The sequence below is a fragment of the Diprion similis genome, chromosome 1, assembly GCF_021155765.1.
Source record: "Diprion similis isolate iyDipSimi1 chromosome 1, iyDipSimi1.1, whole genome shotgun sequence".
Taxonomy (NCBI): domain Eukaryota; kingdom Metazoa; phylum Arthropoda; class Insecta; order Hymenoptera; family Diprionidae; genus Diprion; species Diprion similis.
In genome coordinates, this window is record NC_060105.1 from 2868287 (window position 1) to 2896104 (window position 27818).

The 27818-nt window shown below is 46.6% G+C and overlaps 1 protein-coding gene across 2 annotated transcripts; it reads left to right on the plus strand.

Moving 5' to 3' along the window:
* Window positions 1-226: 226 nt before the first annotated feature.
* Window positions 227-27818, plus strand: LOC124407073 (homeobox protein abdominal-A homolog). Of its 2 annotated transcripts, none has more exons than XM_046882895.1 (3): window positions 227-1275; window positions 2149-2193; window positions 27110-27818. In XM_046882895.1, exons 1-3 carry the CDS (start codon window positions 525-527, stop codon window positions 27502-27504), a joined length of 1191 nt encoding a protein of 396 aa, XP_046738851.1. In that variant the 5' UTR covers window positions 227-524; the 3' UTR covers window positions 27505-27818. The 2 variants fall into 2 exon arrangements, with proteins under 2 accessions (XP_046738851.1, XP_046738859.1); XM_046882903.1 differs by having other exon boundaries at window positions 2149-2181.

A 27818-nucleotide genomic window follows, 5' to 3' on the forward strand; every position in this document is an offset into this window, starting at 1 on the left:
ACGAGATTATTCCCGCGATCTCGCTATAACAGAGCGAGTGAGAGAGGGAGAGATATAGGGGTGTGCAGGTGCGCGCGGGATTTGGTTTCGACTGTCGTGCATGCTGCATTTCGCGCCTCAAGCTTGCGAGCACGGCCGGGGCTGGTTGGGGCTTCGATAATCTCGGGGATCCGCGAATTACGTTGATAAACCGTAAAACGGCGGCAATCATTCTGGTTAATGTGCGTGGTGTGACAAGTTGCGTTGTATAAAGTGCATGGAGGGTAAAGGCGAATTGATTACGATACAAGTGACCGAATTATTTCACCCCACGACAGATCGAGGATCAGGGTGAGTTTTTTTGGGCGATCCGGTGAAGAGCGGACGAATCTACGTTCCAGGTGATCGTTGTAAGAGTGAGTATATTGCATAACGATCGAGTGCGTTACGATTAACATGTGGCCGCAGAGAGGACGGTGCTACCTCGAGGAAGACGTGCAGTGCTTCGGGTGTTGAGGAAGTCGAACGTCCGCTCTTGAGCAGCGATGAGTTCGAAATTCATAATCGATAGTATGCTACCCAAGTACCATCAGCAATTTCACCATCAGCAATTGTTCAGCTCGACAAACCCAGCGTCGGTCCAGGCCTGCACAGCGAGCCCAGCTTCATCCAGCCTTGAATCGAGTCTGTCTGCGGCAGCCGCAGCGGCCGCGGCCGTAAACTACGCACAGCACAACTCGCCATCACCGACGGGCTCGAGTCCTCAGCACTCGGGGAGTTCAGCCTCCACATCACCAGCGGCTCGTAGCAGTTCCGCAATGTATCCTTACGTCAGCGCGGCCGCTGCCCACCACCACCATCAGCAGCAGCAGGCCGTAGCGGCCGCCGCTTTTGGGGCCACCTCCTCCATGGTACCTGGGTTTGGCTCGTCGGCGGCGTCGAGCGCCGCCCTGGCCGCGGCTGCGGCCGTTGACGCGGCGACGGCCGGCGACAAGTCGTGCAGGTACACGGCTAGCCTGGCCGGAAACGTCGCACCGTCGGCCGGCGACCCAATGGTCAATTACACCCTCGGTCACCACCACCAGAACGGCGGGACACCCGGAAGCCTGGTCTCCTCGGCATCCGCCTCGTCGGCGGTTTCCGCAGCCTCCGCATCCATGGCGGCTGCGGCCCAGTTCTACCACCAGGCCGCGGCGGCTTCCGCCGTCGTCGATCCTCTCGCCTCGTGCCAGCAGCCCACCACAGGACAGCCCGGCATACCGGACATTCCACGATATCCATGGATGTCCATTACCGGTGAGTTGACAAGCCTTCGAGACACCTTAACGCTCTTCACATGCATGACGCCTTGTCTGATCGGATCGACGGTCTCGTTCGACCCTCCCAGTATTTTACTACCCTTCGATAGAACCCCGTAATATTTGACAAACCCTGAGTTTTCACAAACGGAAAATGGGTAGCGTAAGGTAATCCAACAATCCCACAAGCTCGTTGTTTACCCGGGAGCTTCGGTCGGCTATCCATGCCGTCGGCAAACGTCGATCAGAGCTCTGCCTGAACGGACTGTGAAAGTAAAATCAACGACGTGCCGCGGTTTAGAATCATTGCATAATTCTTACGTGATCGTATATCTATATCCAACTTCATACTCGGTTCCTAATCACGTTTGGTGAACGTAGAGCCGAGAGAGAATGTCCTACGTGTTTATTGTTCGTTATATCTGCAGCGCATGCCTGTTAACGGTGATAAACATGACGCTTTCCGTCAATCGATATCGTCGAAATACTAAAACTTTGTTGTGCAAATCACGGAAAATTCAAGGGATTTTTCGGTGCATGGTCATGAACTCAGTTGCGACGGCAAGTAGGTACGAGGCAGCATGGCGTCGGTTCGACGGCCGTCGCGACGCCACGCGTCAAAGGTCCCTTTAATATCCAGACCGAGGTACTACTACCGAGAGCATTGCGTATCTCATTAGGAGTCCAACCCTCCCATTTCTAATTGCATCTTGTTGGCGTAACGTTGTCTAGAACGTGCGTTTCCGGTTGTTAACTTTGCGCAAAGCATGCGCGTTCCCTGTGTTAAATGCCTCCATTATGTACCCGAGCTTCGCACTGACCACCGTGAAACCCCTTTTGGTAATCAAAATTTTTCATTTTCTTTTTCCAGATTGGATGAGCCCCTTTGACAGAGTCGTGTGTGGTGAGTATATAGGTACATATAAAAAACTTCCGCTACGTATTACTATTATTATTATTATTATTACTACTCATGACCTACGCTGCGACGGTAGATGCCTGTGCGCACGTGTGTCTGTATGTATGTGTGAATCGGGTATATTGAAATCGATTGGTCGGATCGTTATTTTCGTGTGGATTAACCAATTTTACGATCATCAGCATGATCGTGATCATGATTAGCATCATCATCTTCTTCTTCGTCGTCGTCGTCGTCGTCGTCGTCTCACGATCGGTTGCTTTGAAATATTTGCCCACCTAATCATTGCGCAACGAACGCAATTTACTACACCTGCATACACATGTATTATAGGAACTTTATTTTCCGGTATATTATAACCTTTACAGCGCTGATTTACAAGTCGGTGAATTTTATATTATAGCTACTTTATTAGCCAATTATCAATTAAGATCTAATTATTGGTCATCCGAAGCTTCGTAATCATGCACTGAATTATTTATGAGCAATAAAACTTGGACCTAAACTGTAGCCGTCGTGAGATTTGATCAGACGCTCTTACCAACGAATCACTTTTTGTTGCTTGTACGTATTCATTTATGTAATATGTATATATACATAAACAAATGTATTATACAAATATTTCTCTTGTGCCCGCGAAGTAACGGAATTCTTACGGATCAAAACCGCTTCACCAGAACTGGGACAAAACTTATCAAATCACCTTGTCAACTATCACTAAACAGCTCTCTAGATGTGTCTTACTCGCTTGTAGTGTACTATTATTGTTAATGTTTCTGTCCCAATGGAATTGTCATCGTGGCGATAAAATAACGGGACGTGTAACAGCGGTTTAATAGGAATTATGACGCAAGCCGTTTCTTTTTTCTGACGATAACTCAGGACGTGTAAAAAACGCGCTTATAGGTACACTCGGAAATGGTATACCGCACATATTTATAAATATATTACATACACAATTACACATTGTACAATTTGTGCATATATATATAATATATAATATATTTTTGCTCATTAACAGTTATCTCTAATTGTTTGTTTACATTCGTGTGACTATCTTATATGTATAAATGCTTGTGCTTGTATACATATTGCCCGATCACGCACGTAACGCATTCTTCATTCGCTTCAATTAAACCCTCGACTTACTTACCACGCATCCACACACAGTGTCATGCGTTATTCTTCCTCGTCGGCGTCGCCGTCAATGACGCCGTTCAAACTAACTAACCGATCGACACTCCGTTGCGACGATGAACTTTCGAAAGACTACCGCGTGATAAGACGTATTACGCACACGATTACCGATAACTTTGTATCTTGAGTTGCAGCTAACCGGTTCAACTGAAGTATTAGTACTTGAGATATGAGCACCATGTGATAATGATAAGCAAACGGAGGAAAAACGTTTAGCTTTTATTATTCATTCAGAAACGGAATTGGGATTTCTTTTTTTGTTTTTATCTGATACATATTTTTGTCTTTCTCATTTTCTGATTCTGTGTATAATTATTTTTTCCTTCCTCGTTGGAAATCTATAAAACGTACCCATCGCTCAACTCGAAACTAGAGTTAATAACAAAATAAAATTTTCTATTCTTCTATTCTTGAAATAAAATTGAATCTTCATGTTTTTCATTCCGTGACTTACAATCGTTCTTTGTATTTCTCCTGAACTGTTTTCGTTCCCATGAAAATTGAGCCTCCTTTTGTCAACAATGGTAGTTGAAAATTTTTTTCCTCGGTATAATCTCAAGGTATTACGTAAAATTTTTTAGATAGATGCAAAGTAAGCGTTCAGAATGAACTTGAAACTTTTACGAGCCTCATATTCTCTCGGGGTGGGTAATTTTTCGACGCGAAACTTAGACGCGAACGATCAAACCGACCCGAAGACCCGGCTGCCGCGTCAAGGCTCGAAGTCCAATTAAGGTATACTCGAAATCCCCGGTTTATACGACGTGTTTATGAATGACTTAGTAAGCCAGCGGTGATATTCGGTGAGGAGCAAACGAGCCGAATTGATACGGAGGGTAGCGCGCGCCGGAGACACCATAAACCCATAAAATCATTACACTCGCCACCCTAGGCTTTATGTGTTTACCGTTCCGAAAGTTCCCTCTAAAACAAGCCCAGCTCCCGGGCTGCAAAATTTCCGGAAATGACATCTTGGCTCAAAACTCGAATGACTCCTGCGTCCAGGTCGTCGCAGGTTTGCCTTGGCTATGGAAGCCCTTCTCTCCGGCTGAGCTAGAAAGGGGAAAATGGTCTCGTTCGATGGGAAACATCGGCGGATTCTTCGGCTAATTTCATTCATTGGATAAAGGAAAACAGCGCGATTTTCTGACGAGGTACGGTCTGCGGAAGAACATCGAGGCGTTCGCAAACGAAGTGCCGCTGAAATTTTTATTCACCGCTTCGGTCTATCGGAGGGTTTTTGCATTAAGCGAACGAACCTAGAGAGAATCCATTTGCCGGGGCACTTTAATTCGGCGCGAGCGTTTCGGTATATTTAGGTATTTGCGGAATGTGCCTAATTTGCATATGTACTGCCCAATGTTCTCGACTTCACTAATCAGACCCACAGAATCTGAACGCCGCCACGGCGTGTATCGTCTACAGCTCGGCAGAAGTTAAAAGCCGAATATCACAGTCGTATATTTTTCGATTCCACTTGGAAGAATGCCCGCTTCTTTTTTTATTCTCATAGTCGAACCAATCAATCCCTCGATAAGTCGACGTGGAGAGATTGCGGCGCCTCGTTTGTTACGCCTTAATCCTGCTCCTTACGCTTAGGCTGTATTGAAAAAACACATTTGAAACGAGCAAGAACGGAGCAAGACGCGTTACTCTCCAATAAATTATACTTTAAGAATTAATATTCCCGATACGTATATATCCCTCCGAGATGTTTTCTTATAAAAATTAATCTCACGCCGTTGAATTATTCTCGCCTATCGACGCATTCTTCACTCGCATTCTCCTCACACCATTTCTCTCTCCCCCGTTTTCCGTATCGCGTTCTCTTTCACGACATCGTGGGCGTCCCCTTCCCTCCGTAAAACCTCGATCTTCCTCCTCCAAACCGTCTCCACACAACACAGAAAATGGAAGAAAGAGTCGAACTCTTAACCCCTCGGGATCATAAATCGGATGAAACACATACGTAACGAGATACAGGCCGATTATATTCGTCGCTCTTCATCCTCGCACTTATCCCTGTATTAACCTACATGACGACTACAGTGCTGAATGATTTCTATTTTTATAGAAAATAGACCTAGAATCGTAGCTCCTTTTTCAATGGCAGGCTTTGGTTCTCTTTCTTCTCTCACGAATCTATCTTTGTCACGGTTGACTCATGTATAAAATTTTCTCTACGATAGTGCAGGGCAAATGGGGATGAAATTATTCCTAGTTCTTGTACCGTGGCGGCAAATGCAGCGAGGATGAGAAAGGGTGGCTAGAAGTGTATAACACGTAGAGCTTGATTTCCGCAATTTGTGTGCGACTCTGATTCGGCGATAGTATGGAAGCAGAGCGTGCGGCGGTGGATGCGGTTTTAATCTATCCCATGTATGGGAGAGAGCATTCCACGTTTTCGGTCCGGGATCGAGGCGGGGGCGGCGGGGGGCCGGCGGGATGCTGGAACCCGAGATAATGCATAATTTATAATCAGTCCGATCCGGCGGTGCTGCTCCTGCTGCTCCTGCTCCTGCTGCTGCTGCTGCTGCTGATGCTGATGCTCTTGGTGCTGCTGGTGCACGGATGGAACACACCAGTTCGAACGAACCCACCCCTCATTAGCATTCGATGATGGCCGCCGCATCGTGCAGAGTCTGTAGGTATTATCCCAACTCGCCTGGGGATCAGGATCAGCCCCCCGCTCTTTCGCCGCCCCCCGCGTTCTCCACCCCTGACAACCCCTCGCCCCTTCAATTCCACCCCGACTGAACTAACGAAAAGAGAGGAAACCTTCAGGAACGAATCGAACTTCTATACCAACACTTTTCGAAGGCAGGCGTACGGACGATATTTAGGTGATATCGAGCCTGTGTTTGTGCGTTCGTTACACCCGCGATTCGACCTACACACATCCGCTACTCTCTATAACCAGAACCATCGTTTTGGTACGTGCAAACGCGTACAAATCGGTTCTTCGAAGATACCTACTCATTGCACGTGGGGTTGATACTGTATCTAATTTTTCCTTCGCTTTTGCCTTGCCTTTGCACACATTTGCTTTAGGTACTTCCGTGCTTGCGGTGTCGATTAACGTGAAAAACGAATCGAGCGACTGTCGAATTTGGTGACAATTATTAGATCAGTTTGTTCGTTTCATTGTCAGTACGATATCAAAGTTGATCGATAGGAAATCATACAAATTGTCGAAAATGTCGGACCAGCTGAAGTACAAGGTACCGAAGGAAATCTCTTTCGCAAATAAATTCATTTTCTGGTCTTTCTCCCTGATCAAAACGTCACGTTTTCCTAACCTGAGGTCAAGGACTTCAGCTGCTTCTTCTGTTCAACGTCAATCTTTTGGGGGAGAAATCAGGACTCTGTAATGCTTCCAACACTCGACTTAAGGTGTCGTCAACTTCGCCGTGAAAATTGTGGTGCTTTGAACTTAGGGTTACCTCGAGATTTTCATCAACGAAAACAGTGAATCATCGCCTCGAGTTCAATTACACTTTTATCGTGTCAACGACTGTGTAGTACCGCGTCGGTGTGACGTTTCACTGATCTCAACTTCGCGTATGGCCATGAAAAGCCCCGTCGAAAAGGACACAAGGCAAAGTGTCGGGTGGTTTGGGGTGCGTATATCTGTTCCGAGAGAGGCGTAAAGTTATATCACGTAACCCAAGATCGAGTCTGTTTGGGTTTTCGACGGTCCGTACGTTGCGGTGTCTACGACTTGTAGACGAAGGCGTGTAACTGACGTCTGACGTAGACCAGGAAGACTATCTCGTGCAGGTCTCTGCGGCGGCTGCGGTGGTCGCGTGGGAACTTGAAAGAAGAGGAGGAGGAACGAGAAGAAGAAGACGAAGAAGAAGAAGCGGAAGGCTGACTACGGGCAGGTCAGGATCGTGTTGTCACAGAGATTATTGAAACTGCAGTTTTATGGGTCTTAAAAGCAGTTTAATTGCCGTTATATAAGTGTTTATGTGCCGTCAGGACCGCCGCCGCCACCGCCGCCGCCGCCGCCTCCGACGCTACCCCAAACGTTTATTTTATGGTCACGACGATGCGTGCGCACCACCCTGTACTGCACATGGTCGCGTGCCAAGCTCGTAAGGAACCTTCTCAACCCTTAACTTGCCGGCTGACTCTATTTTCCTTCCTATGCGATTCGTTGTTCTTAATTCTCATATCCCGTTGGTATATGTATAACGTAGGTACCCGGGACGAAACCGCAGCCGCGATTTTTACGGCGTGTATACAACTTGTAAATAACTCTACTACTCCCGAGCAAATTTGTCGCAGTAAAACATTTTTATTACAGCACTTCGCTAGTTTTATATTCACTTACTAATTTTTATTTATTTATTTATTTTCATTTCTTTCCCCCTCCTCCTCAAAAACTTCCGGAGGTAGCAGCATATCTTCGGTATTCTATATTACATTCATTTGTGAAAGATTTTACTGCTTGAACATGTATATTCAAAACGGTCTTTAACGTGGAACAAGTTAATATCCTACAAGCAGTTATGCAAATTCACGCGTAAACGAATTAACAAATTTTCTTAATTCGGATAATTCTTGTTAAATAATTATCAGTCATGAGTGCTCGTGCCTTGTGGGGGATAATTATAAATTCTTATACAACACCAGTAAAGCGATATAATAAAACAACAAAATCATGGGGGTAAAAACTCCCCCGATGTCGCCCCGAGTCTTGAAAAAAATTACCTGTTTCAAAGTGTGCGCAGCTTTCTAATTACCATCACCGAGATGAAAACTCCTCGCAGCAGACGTCTCGAAAAAAAAAAATACATATAGAATGAAACATCTCTTGAGAAAAAACGGCCTCTTCTTTTCGGGGGTGGCCAGTCTGGAATTTCGAGGTATATAGCCACGTACCGTGAAGAATAAAGGGAACGAGTATCATGGAGTTGGCGGAACGTAGCTGTTTCGCAGTTTTACCTTAGTCTACGATGAGACGGTGACATTAGAAAGCTTACGTGGCATTTACAACCCGCTCTGTTCGTCCGTCCGCGTCCGCTTTCCCCGGGGCTCGTTTCAGGTTCCCCTTTCGGTCGGGAATTTTTCTCCGTCATTTTCTTTTCTTTTCTTTCCTTTTCTGTTTTTTTTTTTTTTATGTTTCTTTCTCTCTAGTTCCCTCGGTGTTATTTTTTTATCTCTCTCTTTTCCGTTTTTTTCCTCTTGACTCGTAACTTTCTCCGCACCCTTTGTTAATGCTTGTTGGACGCTACGAGAAACCCCCCCTTTTCTCTTCTCCTTCACCTCAAATAAAATTTACCTGATCCACAACGAAGAGAAGGGCAGAAGAGGGAAGAGACAAGGAAAACGAACGGTGAAAAGAAACGTGTAAAAAAAAAACCGCGCCTCGTGAGTCTGTAAATCACCGACTGGGCATCGAGCGACCGGAGAAAGTAAAGGCTTGGTCAGTCTGGGCCCGCTTTTGCACTGCATGTACACCCTCGTAAAATGGTAAAAAGCGGAATTTAGTTTTCCTTTAAATTCCACGCCGTTACCCAACTTTCACCCCCGTCAGCTCGTCTCTACTTCACTCCATCGGTCTCTACGCTTTTCCAAATTCATCGGGAGCCAAGTAACCTCCGGAGTTAATCCGTGGTTGAAAATCAACGTTTGTTCTATGCCAAGGATGAAAAACAGTTGAAGGAATTTCTATGTGGTTGTGGAAAATAAAAAAAAATAAACAAAATGTTGCCAATTACGATCTACGAACCGCAACATTTATCCGTATAGCTTCTTCTGCCTTCTTATGACATCTCACTTCTTATTCTCGGAATATAAGTCTATACCCGTACGAATACAGCTAGTATTAACAATAATAATAATAATATTAGCTCTTAATTCCGAGGCAAACAAGTAAAAGATAGGAAAGCACTCAACTGTGGACGCTTTTGCAGAAGTGGCTAATTATCATCCTGTACCAATTTACCGCAATTATTCCGTCAGCGTTATCTCCTTAATGCGCGATGAAAAAAGGCACGCAAGGCAAGTCATCGCTGCGCGTATACCTACCAAGCTCAGCTTATGTTAGCTAGGCAATGTAGATGCATAACTGTGCAGGTGGAATTACTTCGGAGGAGGAAAAGCGGGCATCTTCAGAGGGTATGCATCGAATTACCAGTAGTTACAATACGCGGGGCTCGTATCTTCTGCATCAGGGTTAACGCGAATAGAAATTGCAACTTGTGTGTATAGGCATTTATTTACCGGACTTGATTGTCCAATAACAATTTTCAGCCGATGGTATTCGGACGTGCTTAAGCTGAATTCCACCACCGGGCAGAAAACCTCGGCGAAGTTGAGCTATGCATGGTAATGCTGGGCATACGTTGCCGCGTAATTATGCTAATCGAACGACTTATTTTAAACGTTCGCAAATGCACAGCCACATTGACTACGAATCGACGTTATTCGTGGGTATATCTATAAAGAGCGTGTGTGGCTATCGAGATCGGTGACAAAGTACCTCGTATACTGATTCGAGACTTAGTGGGAAGATCCGCTGCTCTACGTGCGCGGATTGGAAATCTTCAGAGATCGCGCGCCCTTGATCCAGAGCTTTTCCTTTTTTCCCCCTTTATTTTTGTTCTTCTTTATTCAAGTAAATAATCGAGCAGCTACGCGCTATTCCGAGACCCGATGCTCTTCCTACGCGGCATTAATTCAAATCTGTTTGTACCTACTACCGTCGCTGGAGTTCCTTTTTCCCGCCCTCCTAACTCCGTGGCATATATATATATATATAAGTGTGTGTAGGTATGTACATACATATGTATGATCGGAAACGCAGGATACAACCAGAAATAAATTTTCTGCCTTCTTCTTGTGGCGGCATCGCGACTTCGTTATATTGTATGATAATATATATGCTAACGGAAACGCAGTTCTCGTTCTTATTTTGGTAGTGGATAAATCCTCGATCGCGTTTCGTTAAACGTTTTACTATTTTTATTTATTTTTATTCGTCGTAGAACGGTGAGGAGGAATCGGAAGCGTCGTGTCAACGTCGTCGGGACGATTTTTATTCTCTTGTTCTTCTTTTCGTTTCTTTTATGCTAATTTCATATTTATGCCTATGATTTACCGCCCACTAGCGAGCGATCTCGTGAAACGGATGCGCTCTTGCAGAAATAGAATCTTAGTGGAAATATGAAAAATTGTATCTTTAACCGTCGGTTTATTCCTGCACGCTTCAGGATATTCGGAAATTAACATCTCCGTACCCTTGAGTTTATTATCCGCCCTACACTCACGATATACGATCTGTCGAATACACATGTTGCTGCGAAATTTGGCAAACGGTTTCGAACGATTTACAACTGCAAATGCTAAATTTTGTGATACCCTGACTCTGTCAGGTCTAAAGGATACAAACATTGGATTTAGAATTCAACTGGTCACTCCATAAATTTTCAATTCCACAGGTAATCGATCGTTATATGCGGTTCACAATGCCGGCTATCCGATGTAATAAAACACATATGCGTTATGCGCAGTGTACAAATATTGCGCATGTGTGTATATACATATATATATATGTATATAGCAGTATACGTACCAACCCTCGGAAAACAATAAAACTTTATTTAGTGTCGATACGGATAAAAATACGATACCGCTAAATTGAATATGCGTACAACATTGATACACGTATACGTACATTATATATATGTATATACATATGTGTGTTCTATCCATTCTTAGTTTATATTCGTTGGACAATTCGAGTGAGCGTAACGCCTGCAGTTTATGACTTAATCGCTGTTTTTAATTGCCCAGTTTAATCACAAATTACTCTAATTATCACGTCGTTACGTACACGTTCTTCATTTTCATTTTGTTTACGCGGATTATATAATGTTATGTATTATGTACGCACGCATATGTACATATCCTCACGTTTCGTTACGAGCATAGTAGGTAGGTACGCCGCATTCAAACGTTTTGTGTATATGTAATACACTCAGCCCCGTTATCCGGCATTAATGTCCGACTCAGGTCTCTGCGTCTATATACGTAATTACGTCAAGTAACACGTGTAATTTCGCGTCAAAAGAGACAATCGGACTTGCATTTTTCTGTTCCTTTTCTCTCGTCTCTCAGTCGAATCTCGTTACTGATAATCGGCAAACTTTTCGCCAGAGCGTTACACGAGTGCATCGGTAACTCGATACGTGCAACCGATTTGCCCGGCTGATGCGATAATGAACCATAACCACCACCATACACACACACACACATACACACACATACACACACGACCATCAACGTTTCACCCCGCCGCGTCTCTCTGATACCTCCTCCAGGTCGCTTTAATCTCGCCGAACTATTTCAAACAAAGTTTGTTTTGGACCTTATCACGGGATGTTGACGACCTCTGAAATTAATATCAGCTGTTCCCTGACGCTGCTGCTGTTGTCGCTGGTGTGTCTACGATCGCGTCTGGAATTTAACCGCAGGTTCGATCCACGGTGGGACGACGTGACGTGTCTGCCATGGATCGTCGTGTGAAAATGAACCGATGGTGTGTAATTATTCATTTTCTCTCCTTCTTCTTCTTCTTCTACTACTACTGCTACCATCACTATATTACTTTGTCAAGTTATAAATTAGTTTCTGTATCTCAATCCTTCTCCATCAAAAATCCTTTCTCATCTTTTGAGAATGGGTAGGTAGAAAAGTGGATAGAAGAAAAAACCCAATTAACAAAACCTCAGCCGAAGATCGCTATCCGAGCAACAAAGTTGGGTGAGAAACTTTTTCGATATGTCTGAAGGTACTGGAAGAGAAAAAAATGTTCTTTCTTTCCCTCGAGTTTCTTCCGGCAAATTCATCCCGGCAATGTATACCTACGTATATCGCGATAGCGAAAATGAAGAAATCAATTAACAAAGGAAAGAACAAATACACAAATAACCGATTATAGTTCGATCCCGGCCGACCGATGGCCGAAGGTTATACCTATAGTATACGTGGGTATGTTTGTCCAAGAAACGCGGTAGTGGCCACGTACGAGTCTTGGCCCGTGACGTAGCCGGTTCGGAACGGGCCGTGAAGGGAGGTAGCGGCATGGCAGGGTAGTACAGCCCCCCGGCGAGCACTATCGTAACAAATGCGGCCGTTTGCATAACACGGCGACGAGCAATTCCGGCGAGCTTGACGGCGCGCGATATAGACCTTTAGCTATATAGAGTGGCATCAGGGACTGACGGGGTGAATGGAGCCTCTGCCTCTGCCTCTGCCTCTGTCTCCCACCCCTCACCCTTCACCTCGAGGCCTCGGGATACCCCCATCCGGCCTCCCAGGGGTCTCGGTGTAATCTACGGGCGCGAGATAGCCAATACGAAATGGGTTGCGTGGGTGGCAGAAGGGGGTGAAGGCTGCGGTGGCTCAGCCGAGAGCGCTTCCTACACGCTGGTACCTACGCAGCGACATCCTCTGCCCAAACCCGTTACCGAACCACCGGCCACTGATGGTGGCGATGCCGGTTGGTGGTGGTAGTGGTGGTGGTGGTGGTGGTGGTGGTGGTGGTGGTTTCTGCTACCCAGTCCAGGTCCGCCAACCCTGTGCCGCTGAAACAACGGCGCTAACGTTTGCCAACCAGTTCGATGTCTCCCCAAAGAGCCACGAGGTTTAATGAGGGAAGCCCCGAGCCAGCCAAGGCCGCAATGAAAGCATTAGCGTACACCTTCATTCTTCCGACCTTATCTCGACTTCGACTCACCCTCACCCTCACCCTCACTCTCCATGACTGACGAAAGAAAATACCACTCCTTATAACAATGCGGCCTGCATTCCGGAGCCGGCTATCGCCCAGCTTCCGCACTTACCTACCTTCTAACATCACCAAAAGTCTTTCAAAGAAAAAATCTAACGCTAGAATGATATCATTTTACCTCGTCGAAATCGCGGTGATACACCGTTGTCTCGCGATATCTTGTTGACTATTTTTTTTGATTCGTGATAGTGGCTGCGGATTCAGGTGTGGGTTGGTGGTGGTTATGCTGCACATTTCACTGCAGCCGACTTTACACCACCATTCTCTCTCTCTCTCTCTCTCTTCCTTTCGCAATATTCCTCTATTCGCTAAGGTTATCACGACCTTATTTGTCGATAAAAAGTAAAGTCTCGATTCCCAGCTTTTCTCCCTAGGTAGCCTACAAGAGAGCGTTCAGGGTGCAATGCGCTTCTGCACCTGACCCACGTCACCTATGTATGCAAGGCGGAACACACATGATCATGTATCCCTCTTACACACATCTATACAGGTATATAATACGAAGGAAGAACATATACATATAACGTCGAAGATGTAAGTACGTGGGTATGTGAATACCAACATTCGTGTACCCCGAAACGCCGCGGGTGCGATGGGGATGAGGATGTGGATGTGGACGTGGATGGGGTGGGGTGGGGTTGAGTTGAGGCTGCGGGGTTCAAACGGGAGTCGAATCGTTACGAGCTCGAAGTAGTTCGGCGCATGCGCGGAGGAACGAGATGCGCGGGGTGCGGCGGGGAATCTCTTTGTCCGCGAACAGGGGTGGCTCGAGACACGCGGCCGGTGGGCTCCTGCGGGAGTTTCTTCCCGCTGCCACCCCTTTATACATCTCTCCTTCCCCTTTCTTCTCTTCGCTGTTCTGTTCGCTTTCTCCTTTTCCTCTGCCTTTCCACCACCACCACCTCCTCCTCCTCCTCCTCTATCTTATACTGCTTTTATTATATGTTTGCCCCCCTCCTCCCAAGCCGACAAAGTACAGTTTGGCCAGCTCGTGGTATGTATACGATTACGACGCTCTTCTGGGTCGATCCTCGGTCCTCCTCGTTCATCCCACCAACCCCCTCCCCCCTCTTCTCCTTCCTCACCCATCGTTTTCTTCCTGCACGTTTTCATTAATAAATACGGTACGATTCCTCGATGAGGTTAGGATTATATCCACGCGCTTCTTCCGGGATAACGGGGTAAGAATTTTACCTACTTACTTCCACTTCTTTCTCGAACGACTTAGATAGGTCCATAAAACTGCTCTTTGCTATCGGACCGTGATCAAAATATATTATATACCGATACCGCATCGCGTTATTCAAATTCCAAGCGCATTTCACCCCTTGAGGAAAAGATAGAAAGAGAGAGAGAGAGAGAATGAAAAAATAATAATAATACTTGTAATAAAGAAAATTGAGGGATGGAAAAAATTATAATAATAACCTGCAAGCAGGCCCTCGCTCTGCTGTACATTTAAATAATGTCGCGTTAGCTATCGACCAAACAGCTATACGACAAGCCCCAATCTTACTCCGTGTAATGATAATAACACAGCGTTTTGTTATTTCCCAAACGTGTCGTTTACTTGTAGGCCGGGGCTCTTGGTCGTCTAATTACGACGATCTAATCGATTACAAGGTAGTTTCGGACGTAAATAAATTGCTTGATTTTCTTGCCGTCGGGGTTGACGATTAAACACGTGCCTTGAGGGAATTTCGTGACAACCGTATCTGAACATTAATTCTACTCCTTGAATGCTATTTTGCAATTACAAACTGTGTACAACATACTTCATCGAACAGGTACTCAACTTCGTTTCGTCGTCTGCTCTTTTAACGCGGTTAAGGCGTGTAACGTTAGGGTTAAAATTAGCGCCAGTAATGTTTTTCAAACTCACGTTATACGTACACAGGCACGAAGCACGAAGTGTTATTGCATTCGTTTCCTTCCCACGAAATGAACAAAGAACAAAGTTCTGCTTCCTTTTTGCAACGGTCGAACTGTTCGACAGTTCTACCGGTGTGCGTAGGTACATATTCGCCTTTGCTAAACATCTGTACTAGACGTGTATGTGCATGTTAATAGTTACGTGATCGTGTTTCAATGTGGCGCCAGTACCTACGCAATACTCGCTCTCAAACCAAACAACGCGTGCCTCCGAATACCCTTTGCCAGTCAGGTCTTACGACGCTTTTTGGAATCTGAAATTCTCCGAGCATGTTCCAGGCGTTATTTCCACACAATAGAGTAACTCTTTTTCTAGAAAAATAAACGCTTTGTTGAGAACACAAAAGCGTAAATAAGGTTACAATTCATTGTTGGTTATTCAAGTACAAAGTTAATCTATGATATTGGGATTGACAATTCGTCGATCTGTTATTTTTTATACAACACCCGATTAAATATTATGTTACCAAATTTTGTGAAAAATGGGAAACCGAGATGGATTCAGTAAAATTTAGCCAGTTCTTCGGCATATGCGTGGTTTCCCCGACTGCGCCCGGATTTACAAGCGGTGGCGACATTTTGATGGGGCAGTAATAGCTCGGCCAATATGTACTCCTCGGGCAGAACCCTAGTAGGTACCAACCGACGACCCTCTGCAGTTGCGCGGGCAAACACAGTTAGCAATCCAGCACCTCGACTTCCAGGTTTGCGGCACGAGGTGGCCGCTGGGGGTGGAGGGTTGAGCCCGAGAGGAAAACCAGGAAGCCGGGGGTGTGGGGGGGGGGGCGGGTTAGGTGCGTGCGGAGACGACCAATATCGTAAAGCCGCAACGTGGCCTGATTAAACGTTACGTCGGGGTGAGATGCAGGCGTTTCTCGCCGCGCGCCCTCCGCGTTTCTTTCAATAGCTTCAAGGGGTGGTTGAGGGATAAGGGAAATAGAAAAAACGTATGACCGTTCTTCGACGAAATTCTCTTTTCCCGGGGCGTATGGACCACGCATACCTGCAGGATACGCGCCTAGGTACCTACGAGCTCGCCGGTTGATTGCACGTAGGTTGCGATATTACGACCGGCTGGAAATATATGGAGGGCGAAACGGGAAGACGGAGGAGGAGCTCTGAGGATCGGGGACACGAGAGGGACTCGTGGAGGTATTTTTCGGCTCGCGGTTCTTGATTTGTCTAAAGAAACAGCGGGGTCCTCCATAAAGGGCCGCCAACTTGTTCCTTGCGATCCATTTTGTCTTGTCTTCGTTCGCGTCTCTTCGGTAGAAAGTAGATGTTCGGCCAAGGCTGCACGCTGCGGTTTTACCGCATTCAGACAATTTATACGTGCGTATTATTTTTATTTCACGACCCGTCTCGCGCGCAATTTTGAGAAGCTGATTTTTTCCTTTCTCATCATTTTGCCGTGCGTGTCGTTTCGGGCCTTTTTTTATTCTCCTTCTCTTCGTTTTTACACAGCACAAATTTACACGCTCGGATTATATTCTTCCCGACTCTTTGTTCAGCTGAATACTTTATAACTCGAGCGAAAATTTGGCAGCGAATAATTTTGTCTCGCTTTTTATCATCTCGATGCACATCTCTGTTATTCTTCTTCCATTCAGAGGAGCCGATCAAACCTCCTGCAGACATAGCCTGATGAGTTTAGAATAGACGAACATGGTGCACAACGGCTGGCTAATTAAGGGGGTCGTAAACGGTGGAAGTATACCCTGCAGGCAAGTTCCTTTCAAAATTGAACAACCATAGCAGCTCCCTAGCTCGATGGCATCGCACGTATATCGAGTGCGGTCGAAAGAGAAAATTACAGTCGGTGTTGCTACAAGTGCATCAAACGTAAGGGGGACTCAGTGAGCACGTATCAGAGGTATAATTATACCGACTTACAACTCCACGCAACATTTTCTTCGTATTTTACATATTTGCTTAGTTCTTTTTTCTTCCCTTGTTGTTATTTTTGTTGTTGGTTTATTACGTAAAACAGCATGGTGGCATTTGTACCCAACGACGGCTGGGGGTGACGGCAATATGGGGGAACTGGTTGGAAAATGTTGCGCTGGGCTGTAATTAGAAGGTGCTGTGCTCCGCTCCTGCAGGGGTAGACAGACAGACGGTGAAGAGGGGGAGTTCGGGGGTGGAATACCGCCGCTGTTCTTTGCCGATGCGTATATACCTATAAACTGGTGAGTGTTATACACGCGCGCACCCCGATGTGTAGGTGAGCCTGTAGGGTGCGCGAAACTACCCCCCGCGAGGGAGCCTCGGCGTCGGTCGTTTCAATATGTCATCATTTATTTTGAAATTAAAATCTAATCCCAAGGCGAGTCACCGCCGCCCCAGCGACTCCCTTCTGCTCTCGTACATGCGAGATTACATTTAGTTTCGAAACTGCTGCAGCCTGACTCGCGCAGTTGGGTTGGCTCTTATGTTTTCAAAGTCACGCCTGCTTTCGACGACTTTCCAACCAATGGATTCAAGTAGGGGGTTGTTAGTGGGGAACTATCCCCGTCGTAAAACAGCAATTTGTAAACTCACGAGGGAAGATCTTCGCCCGGATTGACTTGGATTATTTTTTTAATAGTAATCTTTGAACGAAGTAGAATATTCTCAACACCTTTTGCTTGCGAGTTGTAACTTTCAATCTTTACAAAATGAAACAATTTCATCAGGCGTCGGAATTTGTAATAAGACATCTGATTAGGTGACGTTGAAAAGTCAAGAATAAATAACAGATTTTTGGCTTCCGAATCTTTATCTCAATGTGCCCCAAGTTCGAAGCAAAGTACTTTTATCAAGTCCCGAGAAAGTCGTGTATCTAATCAAAGTCTGAATTGCAATTGACAAAAATTCTGGGATGGATTGGAGTTTCGAGAGGTCGGAAACCTTCCTTGTAGCCATGCACTTTGGGAGTTGAAATTGTATTTTTAGTAGGTACATAACTTGATTTCAGTGTTTTATTTTCGCTCGGTTTACATAAACACATAGACGGAGAGGGTAATTCTTTTTTTCTTCTTCTTCTTCTTCTTCTTCGCTAGTCCCCTCCTCGCTGCTTATTTCCAGAGCCCAGATCCCAGCCTTCGCGATGCGTGTACGTCGTTCCTCTCGTTCATCTCACGTTCACACAATCTCATTGAGCAGCAATGACGTGTGCGCGGTATACACGGACAGGTTCACGAGCGGAGAACAAAGAAGTCATTCATTCGTTCAAGTCCAGACTGTATCAATAGGCTGGTGCAGTGGTCCCTGCTTCTCATTCTGCCCGCCCTCTCTTGCTTTATCGCAAGAATATACTGTAAAAAAAAAGAATAATAATAATAATAATGATAAAAACATTTCAAGACGCCTTGAAGTATATTATATTGTACACTACAATACATTACACGAGTCAATTAACAGATTGCAGAATCGCAGTGGCAATAACGTTCAATAAATTGGCGAATAAATCCGACTGATTGAGGTAAGCGCCACCGAAATTTCCATATATATCCTTGTGCGAAATACGCTTCAATAGCCGTAAAATAATCACCAATGAGAGAGAAGGTGGAGTCGGGGGAAAGAAGGACGACGAGATAAGATAAAATATGGAGAAGGAAAAGAGAAGGAAAGGAAAAAAGAAATTACCGCATCGACTCGACTCGACGTGTAGGAATGTACGATTAGGCGATTCACCGTGAAGAGAATCCGACGGCGCCCCATGTGTGCATGGACTTCGGTTCATCCCTGCATCACTACTATTATATTTCACGGCGTGTTCGTGTGGGGGCGATACACGCCCGATAATAGGACGCACCCTTATGGACAGCGCTGGATGGCGTTGGATACCGCTGGGAACAATGGAAGCCCTCTCGCTGTTTCTCTCCCCTCGGCTATCCATCCTTGTCGGAATCCTTTATTGCTCGGTGTACGAACGCCGTTCCCCCGTGTAGACACACACCAGTGCACATCGACGGAGCCGGGAGGGAATGAGCTGTCCAACCAATCAGGATTTAAGTCTATTGCCAGGCGTGATGGACGCTCGGATTCTCTTCTCCGCGTTTCTCACCCGCTCAGCTCTCACATGGACCATGTTTTTTCCCCGGAGTCGAGATCCTCGCAGAACCCGCGTAAGCCTACTTCACCTTAACGTGGTTCGCACCAACAGAGTGAATCTGCCATTTGCGATCAGCTAGCGGACTTCTTTGGACCTCCGATTTAAATCCCATTTTTTCTCGGTACCTACCTTCGCCAATGGGAATGGCTACGAGAAGAGAGATGGAAGGGTTGGAATTTTGTCCAGTAGGATAGGAGAAGAGATTGGTGAATCCACTCTGGTTGACAGACTGTGCAACCGCTGTTCCTGAAGAGTTTATGGTAAACTGGTGTGTGGCTGGTTGTTGTTACCTTACGATAATAGCGTCGAGCACACGTGGCGTGTGATGAAGTCGGCCGCGTAGGAGTCAATGGTGATGTTTTAAAGTGACACTTCGGTAGTATATCAGCATTCATGACACGTTGCTATTAGCCGTTGAGAGTGCAAGCGCATGGTTGGCAATTACCGTGCAGAGCTCGAGTGTTGAAACCACAATCAAACGCAGTCTTTACTCCAACTTCTAAGAACATTGAAATCGAGAATTGAGAACTATGAAGAAAGTCTTTGACACAAATTCAAATCCACCAGTCTTGTATCCAGCCATCGATCACTGTCAAATTCATCGGATCATTCTCACCGTTCGAGGATCGTAAATCCCGAGACTTGCCCGACGTGTGAGAACGAATTGAATGGAAATTGGCGTTATTGGTGGTCAAGCCTGCGCAGTCAGCCATTCGATTGATGGATTTGTTTGTTGGTTTGATTCGTTGATCACGATTTAAGCGATCAACGAACCTGCCGAAGAAGCACGTAAATAAAATTCTGAGGCTCTTTCGTTGGCTTGAAACTGCGGAGACAACGCACTTCGGGGGATGACGACGACGACGATGATGATGATGGCTTTGGTCTCAGCAGCATAGAGTCGGTCTTCGTGCGTGGGAAAGTCACTCGAAACATGGCGACGGCAGCGATGTCTCTGCTAATTGAGGGTGGGAGACGAGTGGGAGGAATGGACGATTTTCACGTGTAACCGGAATGCGGGGACGAAAGGTCGTTGACAAGTTCATTCGCCGTTGAACCGTGAACGAGACCTCGAACACTTAGCCTCGGAGCTAATCTCTTTACCTGGGATGAAACTCGACGTTCGCCCGTTCGCCCACCACCACAACCACCCGCGATCTTCGAGACCGAGTCTCTGCGTCAGTAGAGCCGATAACTTCTTCTACACATCGGTGTATAAAATTTTTCCACGCCTTCCACTTCCTCGTTCCATATTTTCCGTTATTCCTTTTCCCCAGTCGGCGAGAGCCTAGCCGCCGCGTTCGCAATTTAAACAAATTGCAGCTTATTTCAAAATATGCCTTTTTCTCCCCCTTTCCGAGCTCCTTATTCTCCTCGCCTGCCGCATTAACATCCATAGTTATAAATATCGTGTAACGGCTTAATTTAGCCTCGCGGACTCGCTGCCGGAGCGTGAAATCCCACGCGAGTGAAAAACACAGACGGTCTCGAGACTTCGCCGACAATGCGAAGAAGGAGTCGAAGGCTATGGTGCGGCGCAAGGCGGGAGCCGAGCCTCGTCATTTCTGCGGTCCCATCGCATTCCTCTAAGCAATGAACCATGCCTTTGCTCTTGTATTAACATTTTTACCACCTTCCATACTTCTTCTCTATCACGATGTAGTCTCGCTTTGCTTTTTTTTTACCGTGTGGAAATATTCCTTCGACGATTACCTTTCTCATAGGTATATATGCTATATCGCACGCTGTGAAGACACATCCAAACACTTTTCTTCACAATTCAAAAGTTGGAGAATTTTCGTCGACATCTTCCACGAACAAAGAAAAAAAAAAAAAAAACTCGTGCTTTAAAATTCCACCTGCACTGTTTCTATAAACGTTAATAATTACGATCAGTCCAACGGGTTTGAGCGCTCGTTAACCTGACGGTATTGTTTTTGTGACGCATTCTTAAAGTTATTCCTCTCCGTGATAGAATGCCGTCAAGTGACGGGGGTCCGGAAGGTTAATCGCCGGTAAAGATTTACGAGGATGATCCTTTCGTACGTCGTTCGTCATCGTTTTCAAACCGGGGGAAAATTTATCGGCCGAAGGATAAACGTCTGAAAACTGGTTGGTATTTGGTCCTCCTCAGATTCTGAATATTTTTTTTTCCTCTCCTTTTTTGTTTTTCCTTCCCTTTTTCTCGACACGATAAATAGGCATTTACAATTCCACGCCAAGCCGCGGTTTTCAGAGAATACGATTCACCCTCGAACCGATTGACTCTCTCGTTTTTGACACTGAATTTCCCCCGCTTATCGCGGGATGAGCCTGAGAGAATCTGGGCACCAGCTACATGTATCGATTTCGAGTATTCAGGTGATACTTCGATCCCGAAGTGTATTTGCTGAACGAGGAAGCATCTGGAAAAACAAGAATGAATGGGACAAACATGCATCTGCACAATAGCTAAGAGAATGTTTCAATCGCGCGCAGCTTGAGATTACAAATGGCTGAAAGGTCTCTTTTATTCCAAAGCTTTATTACACTCATTCCGGTCTAAGACAATCCGCTAATCGTCAAATCGTTAAAGCCGACTGAAGCAACACTTGCATGCTGGGATAATTATCGTTCGTTCCAGGATAATATGTTGAAACCCCACAGAGCTGAGGTGATATTAAAACGTAACGACGATAATCGCTAATGGAGATGGCGGCGGTTATTTTTATCGCAGGTATAACACGAAGGAGTGCAGTTAAACCGCGGATCAAGTTTCCCAGACTAATTAAACCCTGCGATGAAAGATTTCTATTCCACGTACCTGGTATCGAAGTCTAATGCTGCACCCACGAAAGCAGATCCTAAAATCCAGCATCAACCCCCTTAAAACAAGGTTGCGAGTGTACAAGACGCCTGGTGTTGCTTCGAGATCGACTTTTCCGCGTCCAAGTATTGCCGGGATGGATATCGAGTGTGAGAAATAGGGGGTTGGGGGTGGGGGCTGCTGCTCCTTGAGAAAAGAGAAAGGATGAGCAAAGGAAAGCTGTTTTCAATGCGGCATCGAGAGTGCCTTTATGTCTGCGAACGTGAGTACACACGGGCTACGAGGGGTTCGATCGGGGGTTGGGGGGTGGACTGCAGAGAGTGAAGAGTGAAGAGCGGGGGAGATAGGAGGGCTGACTCTGACGTTAACCGTAGCGCGACGATTTATTGCCGTTCGAGATATCTTGGCTCGGGCCTTCCGCCGAGGCAGCGGGGGTGGAAAAGGGGGCTGAGTCGGATATCGACGGGGGTTCCACGCGAGAGGCACGCAGCCGAGCAAACTTCCCCAATATCCGCGGCTCCGCAGCCACCTCGCAACCCCCTCGCAGCGTCGGCAGCCCGGTTTCTGCAGCTCGCGAGAACCGAAAGCAGATATTAAACTTAATATATGGCTGCAATTAGGCGCAGGCCGCACCACTCCACCGCTACATACCTCCGCCTCTTCCCCCCGCCGCCTCTCATCCCTTACCTCGGCCCCAGCCCCGGACACCTCCGAGCCGCTGTCAACCGTGACTTTAACCAGCTTAAATCTCCAGAGGCAAAATGCTAAATAGTCTCCAGCGCGAATTACCGCCACCCTTCCCCCCGTCTCTCGCCGTCGACGAGGGATCAACTGCGTCTTTCATCCCCCCCCCCCCCCTCCCCCCGCGTCCCACGCAGTTTATATCGAGCACGAGACAAATTCGCGATCGGGAGCCTGAATTAGTGGCTCGCTAATAACGCTCAAACGGATTTTATTGCTCGCAAGATTTTACAGAGTTCGTTTTTTCTTTTTTTTTTTTTTTTTTTTTACTCGATGCTGCTTCATCGTTACACTTGGTATAGGTTGATTTCTTTTTTGTATTATATGTGTATGATATATGCATGTATTTATCAGAATAATTGATTAATTGTAAGAAGAAAATTGATCTGTGTTTAGAACAATTCAGCTCGATTTCTGCGGACTTCTCGAATCGGAAAAGCACTTTTTATTTTTTTTTCTGAAAGCTCGTCCCGTCTTGAAAACGCAGCATTATTCTTTGATTGCTCGTTAAATTCCATTTTACGATCCTATAGCTTGTTGAGGGAAAATTTAATTCGGTAGTGTTCAAAGTCACGTTTCATGAATGAATAAAATAGATGCGAAAAAATTGTTGCAAGGTTATATGTTTATGCAGTTTTTTTTGGTTTATTCTCGTTGGTTAGTTTTCTTCTCACCCTGACTTGTCTGTCAGATTGAGGCGAAAGATACCTGAATCATAATAAATTTAGCAGTATCTTCAGCTTCGTCAAACCATGAAAGTTTACCGAGGAAGATTTACGTGTCCCGACTCATAACGCTCGATTGGTTAACGAAAATCAGATCGGATAACCGCGAGAATGACGCTCAACCGATGGCTCAACTATGCCTATAATACGAAGAAGCGTATCGGACAGTTGTAGCTAAAAAGGGGGAAAACAATTTGGGACAATTTTCTTTCGAGACAATTTACCCCGCTACTTTATTCCCTTCTTGGCCACATTTGAAATACGGTTCGTAACTCGGAATATCGTGTACATACCTCCTCACAATCGACGAATAATCATCTATTCTAGTGTTATGGATGTATTCGTGTAACCTATGAGTAAAAAAATCCTCACAACCTGCCAACCCCGCGTATAATATAAGTAAAGTCATAAGTAAAGTCGCTCCTCCAACCCCCCGTGAATTTTCCGAAATGCGAGTGAAGCTGCGGTAGCAGCGGGAGCAAAGTGTGCGGGTTACGTGTAACGCGGGGAAAAAAGGAGAAGGGTCAACTCTTCGAGGAAGGGAGTTATCCGGGAATATGGGAGCAGGGCGAGGAGAGGGGGTGCTGGATCCGGATATCTAAATAAATCTCGCATTAGGCTAATTTCGGTAAATTTATTTTTGATAGCCGGCGCAGCGCACCTTGATATCCTCAGATATATTTATGACCGGTGTGCAGCTCCCGCCATAGACGTTCCGCCGTTCTACACCCCCGCATCCCCCGATGCCTCTGCCGTCAGCAGGATGAAATGGTCGCCCCTACGCCGTTGCCTTGGTAACCGTGGCTCCGGGCTCCGGCGGCTCTCCTCCCTCAGACTTTACCCGACGACCGCCGCCCCTCGCGAACGTCGGTTGCGGGGGTGAAACTTCGGGAAAATTCCCCCGCCGCTACGTCGCACGCACACGGTTGAACCCAGAGCGGCGTCGAGGACTGCGGAGAACGGCCATGTTGAATTCAATATCGGCGCTCCCGGCATTCCGCCCAGTAGCAACCCTCGCCCTAAGGCTCCCTTCGCGATTTTCAACCCGCGACCCTCGTCAACCCGTTGAAAACAAACCTCTTCCTCTTCCGTCGCCGGTCGAGGACGAACGGCGAACAACCACCGACCAACTTCTTCCTTCCGTCCTGCGTCCTCATGGACAACGCAAGGGGGTGAAACAACAACCTCGGCAACGGGGCTGTTTTGCTTCTCCGTAATCTGTTTGACCTCGATCGGAAGATCTCTGACGTCATTATTCCGATGCAGCCGCAAAGTAGCCGAGATATGGAGGAAAGTTGATCCTGATCCTTTCGCTCCACTCATTCAACTGGTCACTCTGCGTCCTTTCCGGAAGCGAATAAACGCGTCAGTTTCTAGTTCTGGCACACAGAACGTCGCGCGAATCATGCGGCAAACTTTGCTCTACCTTGTGATTAACATAAACCTGATGTTCTCGCTCTTTCACTCCTTCCACAAAGCTCGTCCTACACTGTGCATGCTGGAAATATCCAAAGGTGCTATGAACTCTGCAGCTGTAAGACGCGGCGTTTTGCACCGAGTTGCAAACAGGCGGCGTTATAACGTCAACCCCGTGACGATAAGTTAGAAAAGGGTCTCACCACACCTCCACGTGGCATGGTGTGTGTGTGTGTGTTGCAAACGCGACGTGCATGCCTCGGTATTTTCGAATACGGGAAGGACGGACTGCTTGGGTCTTAGACCCGATAACGTGGTGGACGCGGAACGAGAGTTGGAGAAAAAGGAATTGTGTTGGATGCTTGTCACGGCGCCGCCGAGCTGGCGCGTCGCCTTAAACATCTCGGATCCTACCTCCCTGCAGTCAGTCAGTCCTCTTGCTTACTTCGCAACTTCCATTATGTATTATTTGAAACACAGACATCGCGTTTATTGGGTTCGATTTGCATCCCAATCGTGCGCGGGGCCTTTTTTCATACTTCAGAAAGGTGGAAAGGGTGGTTGGGGAGGCTTGTTAGCGTTTTTAGGTACTCCAATTTAAGCTTCAAGTGCTTCTTCACTTTTTTTCATATGGGTTTAACTCCGTTATGTTCGAGCAGGTGTTTACCTGGAAGTATGTTTTATAACGGCCATCCGATGCCAAGGAGATAAAGTTTAGGTACCCAAACATCGTAAAAAATGGTCAGTCCCGGTCTGCTGCAGTGGTGGCTATACTGCAGCATCGACTAAGGCCGCGTGTCATCGGGGTGTTTACGACTCTGACTCTTGTAGAGAAAGTCAGGCAAGTCCCAGGACTCGCTGTGCGGTTATGTCGGCGCGGTATAGGGTGAATTTTCGAAAAGGGTTCATCGTCCAGTCGTCGTAACAAGGGATTCGAACTTTTGCTAGGGATTTTCCGAAACTTTCTTTTCCCCCTTTCGCCCCCGACAAGTCACTCTTTCTCTCTCTCTCTTTCTCTCGTTCTTTTCTTCTCTTTTTCCTTTCCTTTTTTCCCTTGATATTTTTTTACTGCTCCTCAACCCCTGCAATAAACCGCCCATCCGGAATTACCCTTTTGTTAGAAGATAGAAAGAGCGAGGGAGAGCGGAAAAAAAGAGACTCTCTTCGGTCTCCTTGTGCCTCCAGGAAGGGTGGACACCAGTTGAGAAATGGGAAAAGTTGAGGCGCTATACCGCGTAAGTGGAAATTCGAACCGCACGAGGCTTTCCTTTTCCTTAACTTTTTAACATTCTCTTTCCTTCTTCGAGCTTCTCTCTCGCTCTTTCTCTTACCGTCTTCCCTTTCCCTTCCGAGTTTCGTCACGGATCACCCCGGGTATAGACCTAGATCGTGCATAGGAGGAGGTACACGTGGACACACCGTCTCGCCTTCGAGACGGGAAGAGCAAAGTAGAAGAAGGAAAGAAGGTAAAAAGAACATATCAGGGAACGAAAGTAACGAGTGAACAGAAAGGAAAAAACTACTCGATACAGATCTCTCTCCCACCCTCCATACCTACGTATACCAATTACCGAGGGCCGGGGCGAGTTGACCGTATCCAAAGATTTTGTTATTTGATAAATGAAAGGTCGTAAATAAGAAGTATCTCTCCCGAGAAGGGTAATTAGCAGTCCGCGATGTAAAATACTATACATATTCGTGTTCGTAACAGAAGTTGATTGCTGTATTTTGCTTATACCTTTACAGCCTGCCTACGCCCAACGCTTGTCGGTGTTACAAGCTTGTGTTCAAACGAAATAAAAAATAAAATGTTTTTTTTTTTTTTTTTTTTTTATGAATTAAGTTTGCGTCAGATCCTTAGAATCGATTCGTGGTCAGGTTGAAAAACTGCCTCGTGACTCGTAAACACGTCGGCTGCCTGCCTCTGCTATAGACCCACAACAGCTCAACGGTCAGTGGGAAGAAAGGTAGTCTGACTCCGTTCGTTCCGTATCGCGAGTTTTCGATCCAAAGTAATTACGAAGCGGGGCAAAGGGGGAAAGAAACGAAGAAGGGAAAAATGGAACATGAAAATCGAGATTAAAAGAATGTCCGGAGAGGGTGAAAAGTGTGCGAATGTGGCCCCGCAGCGTAGGTCGTGATCGAGGGAGGCCTCCGCTCCCGATTCGCGTCTCACGAGTCCTGTTTCTCTGTTCCAGGTCCGAACGGGTGTCCGCGACGTAGAGGGCGACAGACCTACACGCGGTTCCAGACGCTGGAGCTCGAGAAGGAGTTCCACTTCAACCACTACCTGACGAGGAGGCGGCGGATCGAGATCGCGCACGCGCTCTGTCTTACCGAGAGGCAGATCAAGATATGGTTCCAGAACCGGCGAATGAAACTCAAGAAGGAACTGCGAGCCGTGAAGGAGATAAACGAGCAGGCGAGGCGCGAACGGGAGGAACAGGACAGGATGAAGCAGCAGCAGCAGGAGAAGCAGGCGAAGATGCAGCAGGAGCAGCAGAACGCTCTTCAGCATCAGCAGCACCACGTCACCGGCCTCGATAAGGCCCAAAGCGACCTGCTCAAGGCGGTCAGCAAGGTACCGACATAGGACGAGATCGCGACACCGAACGCCGCCCCGAGTCTTCACCGACAGTTATTATCATTTTATCGTTTTCACGCGTACGACGTCCACGAATGAACAGCTCAGGGTACGTCGTATGTACGTTAGACACGTTACACTGCAGAGATGTGTCTACCGTGTCTGGCCGAATACGAGCATCCCACGTCGCCTACGAAGACGACGGCGACGACGACTAAGACGACGATTATGATAATGAGTGAAACTTTACACCCACAACTACGTACTTACCTGGCCGGTCCTGAATCGCTAACAGCACCGCACGCGAATTAGCACACGCGCGT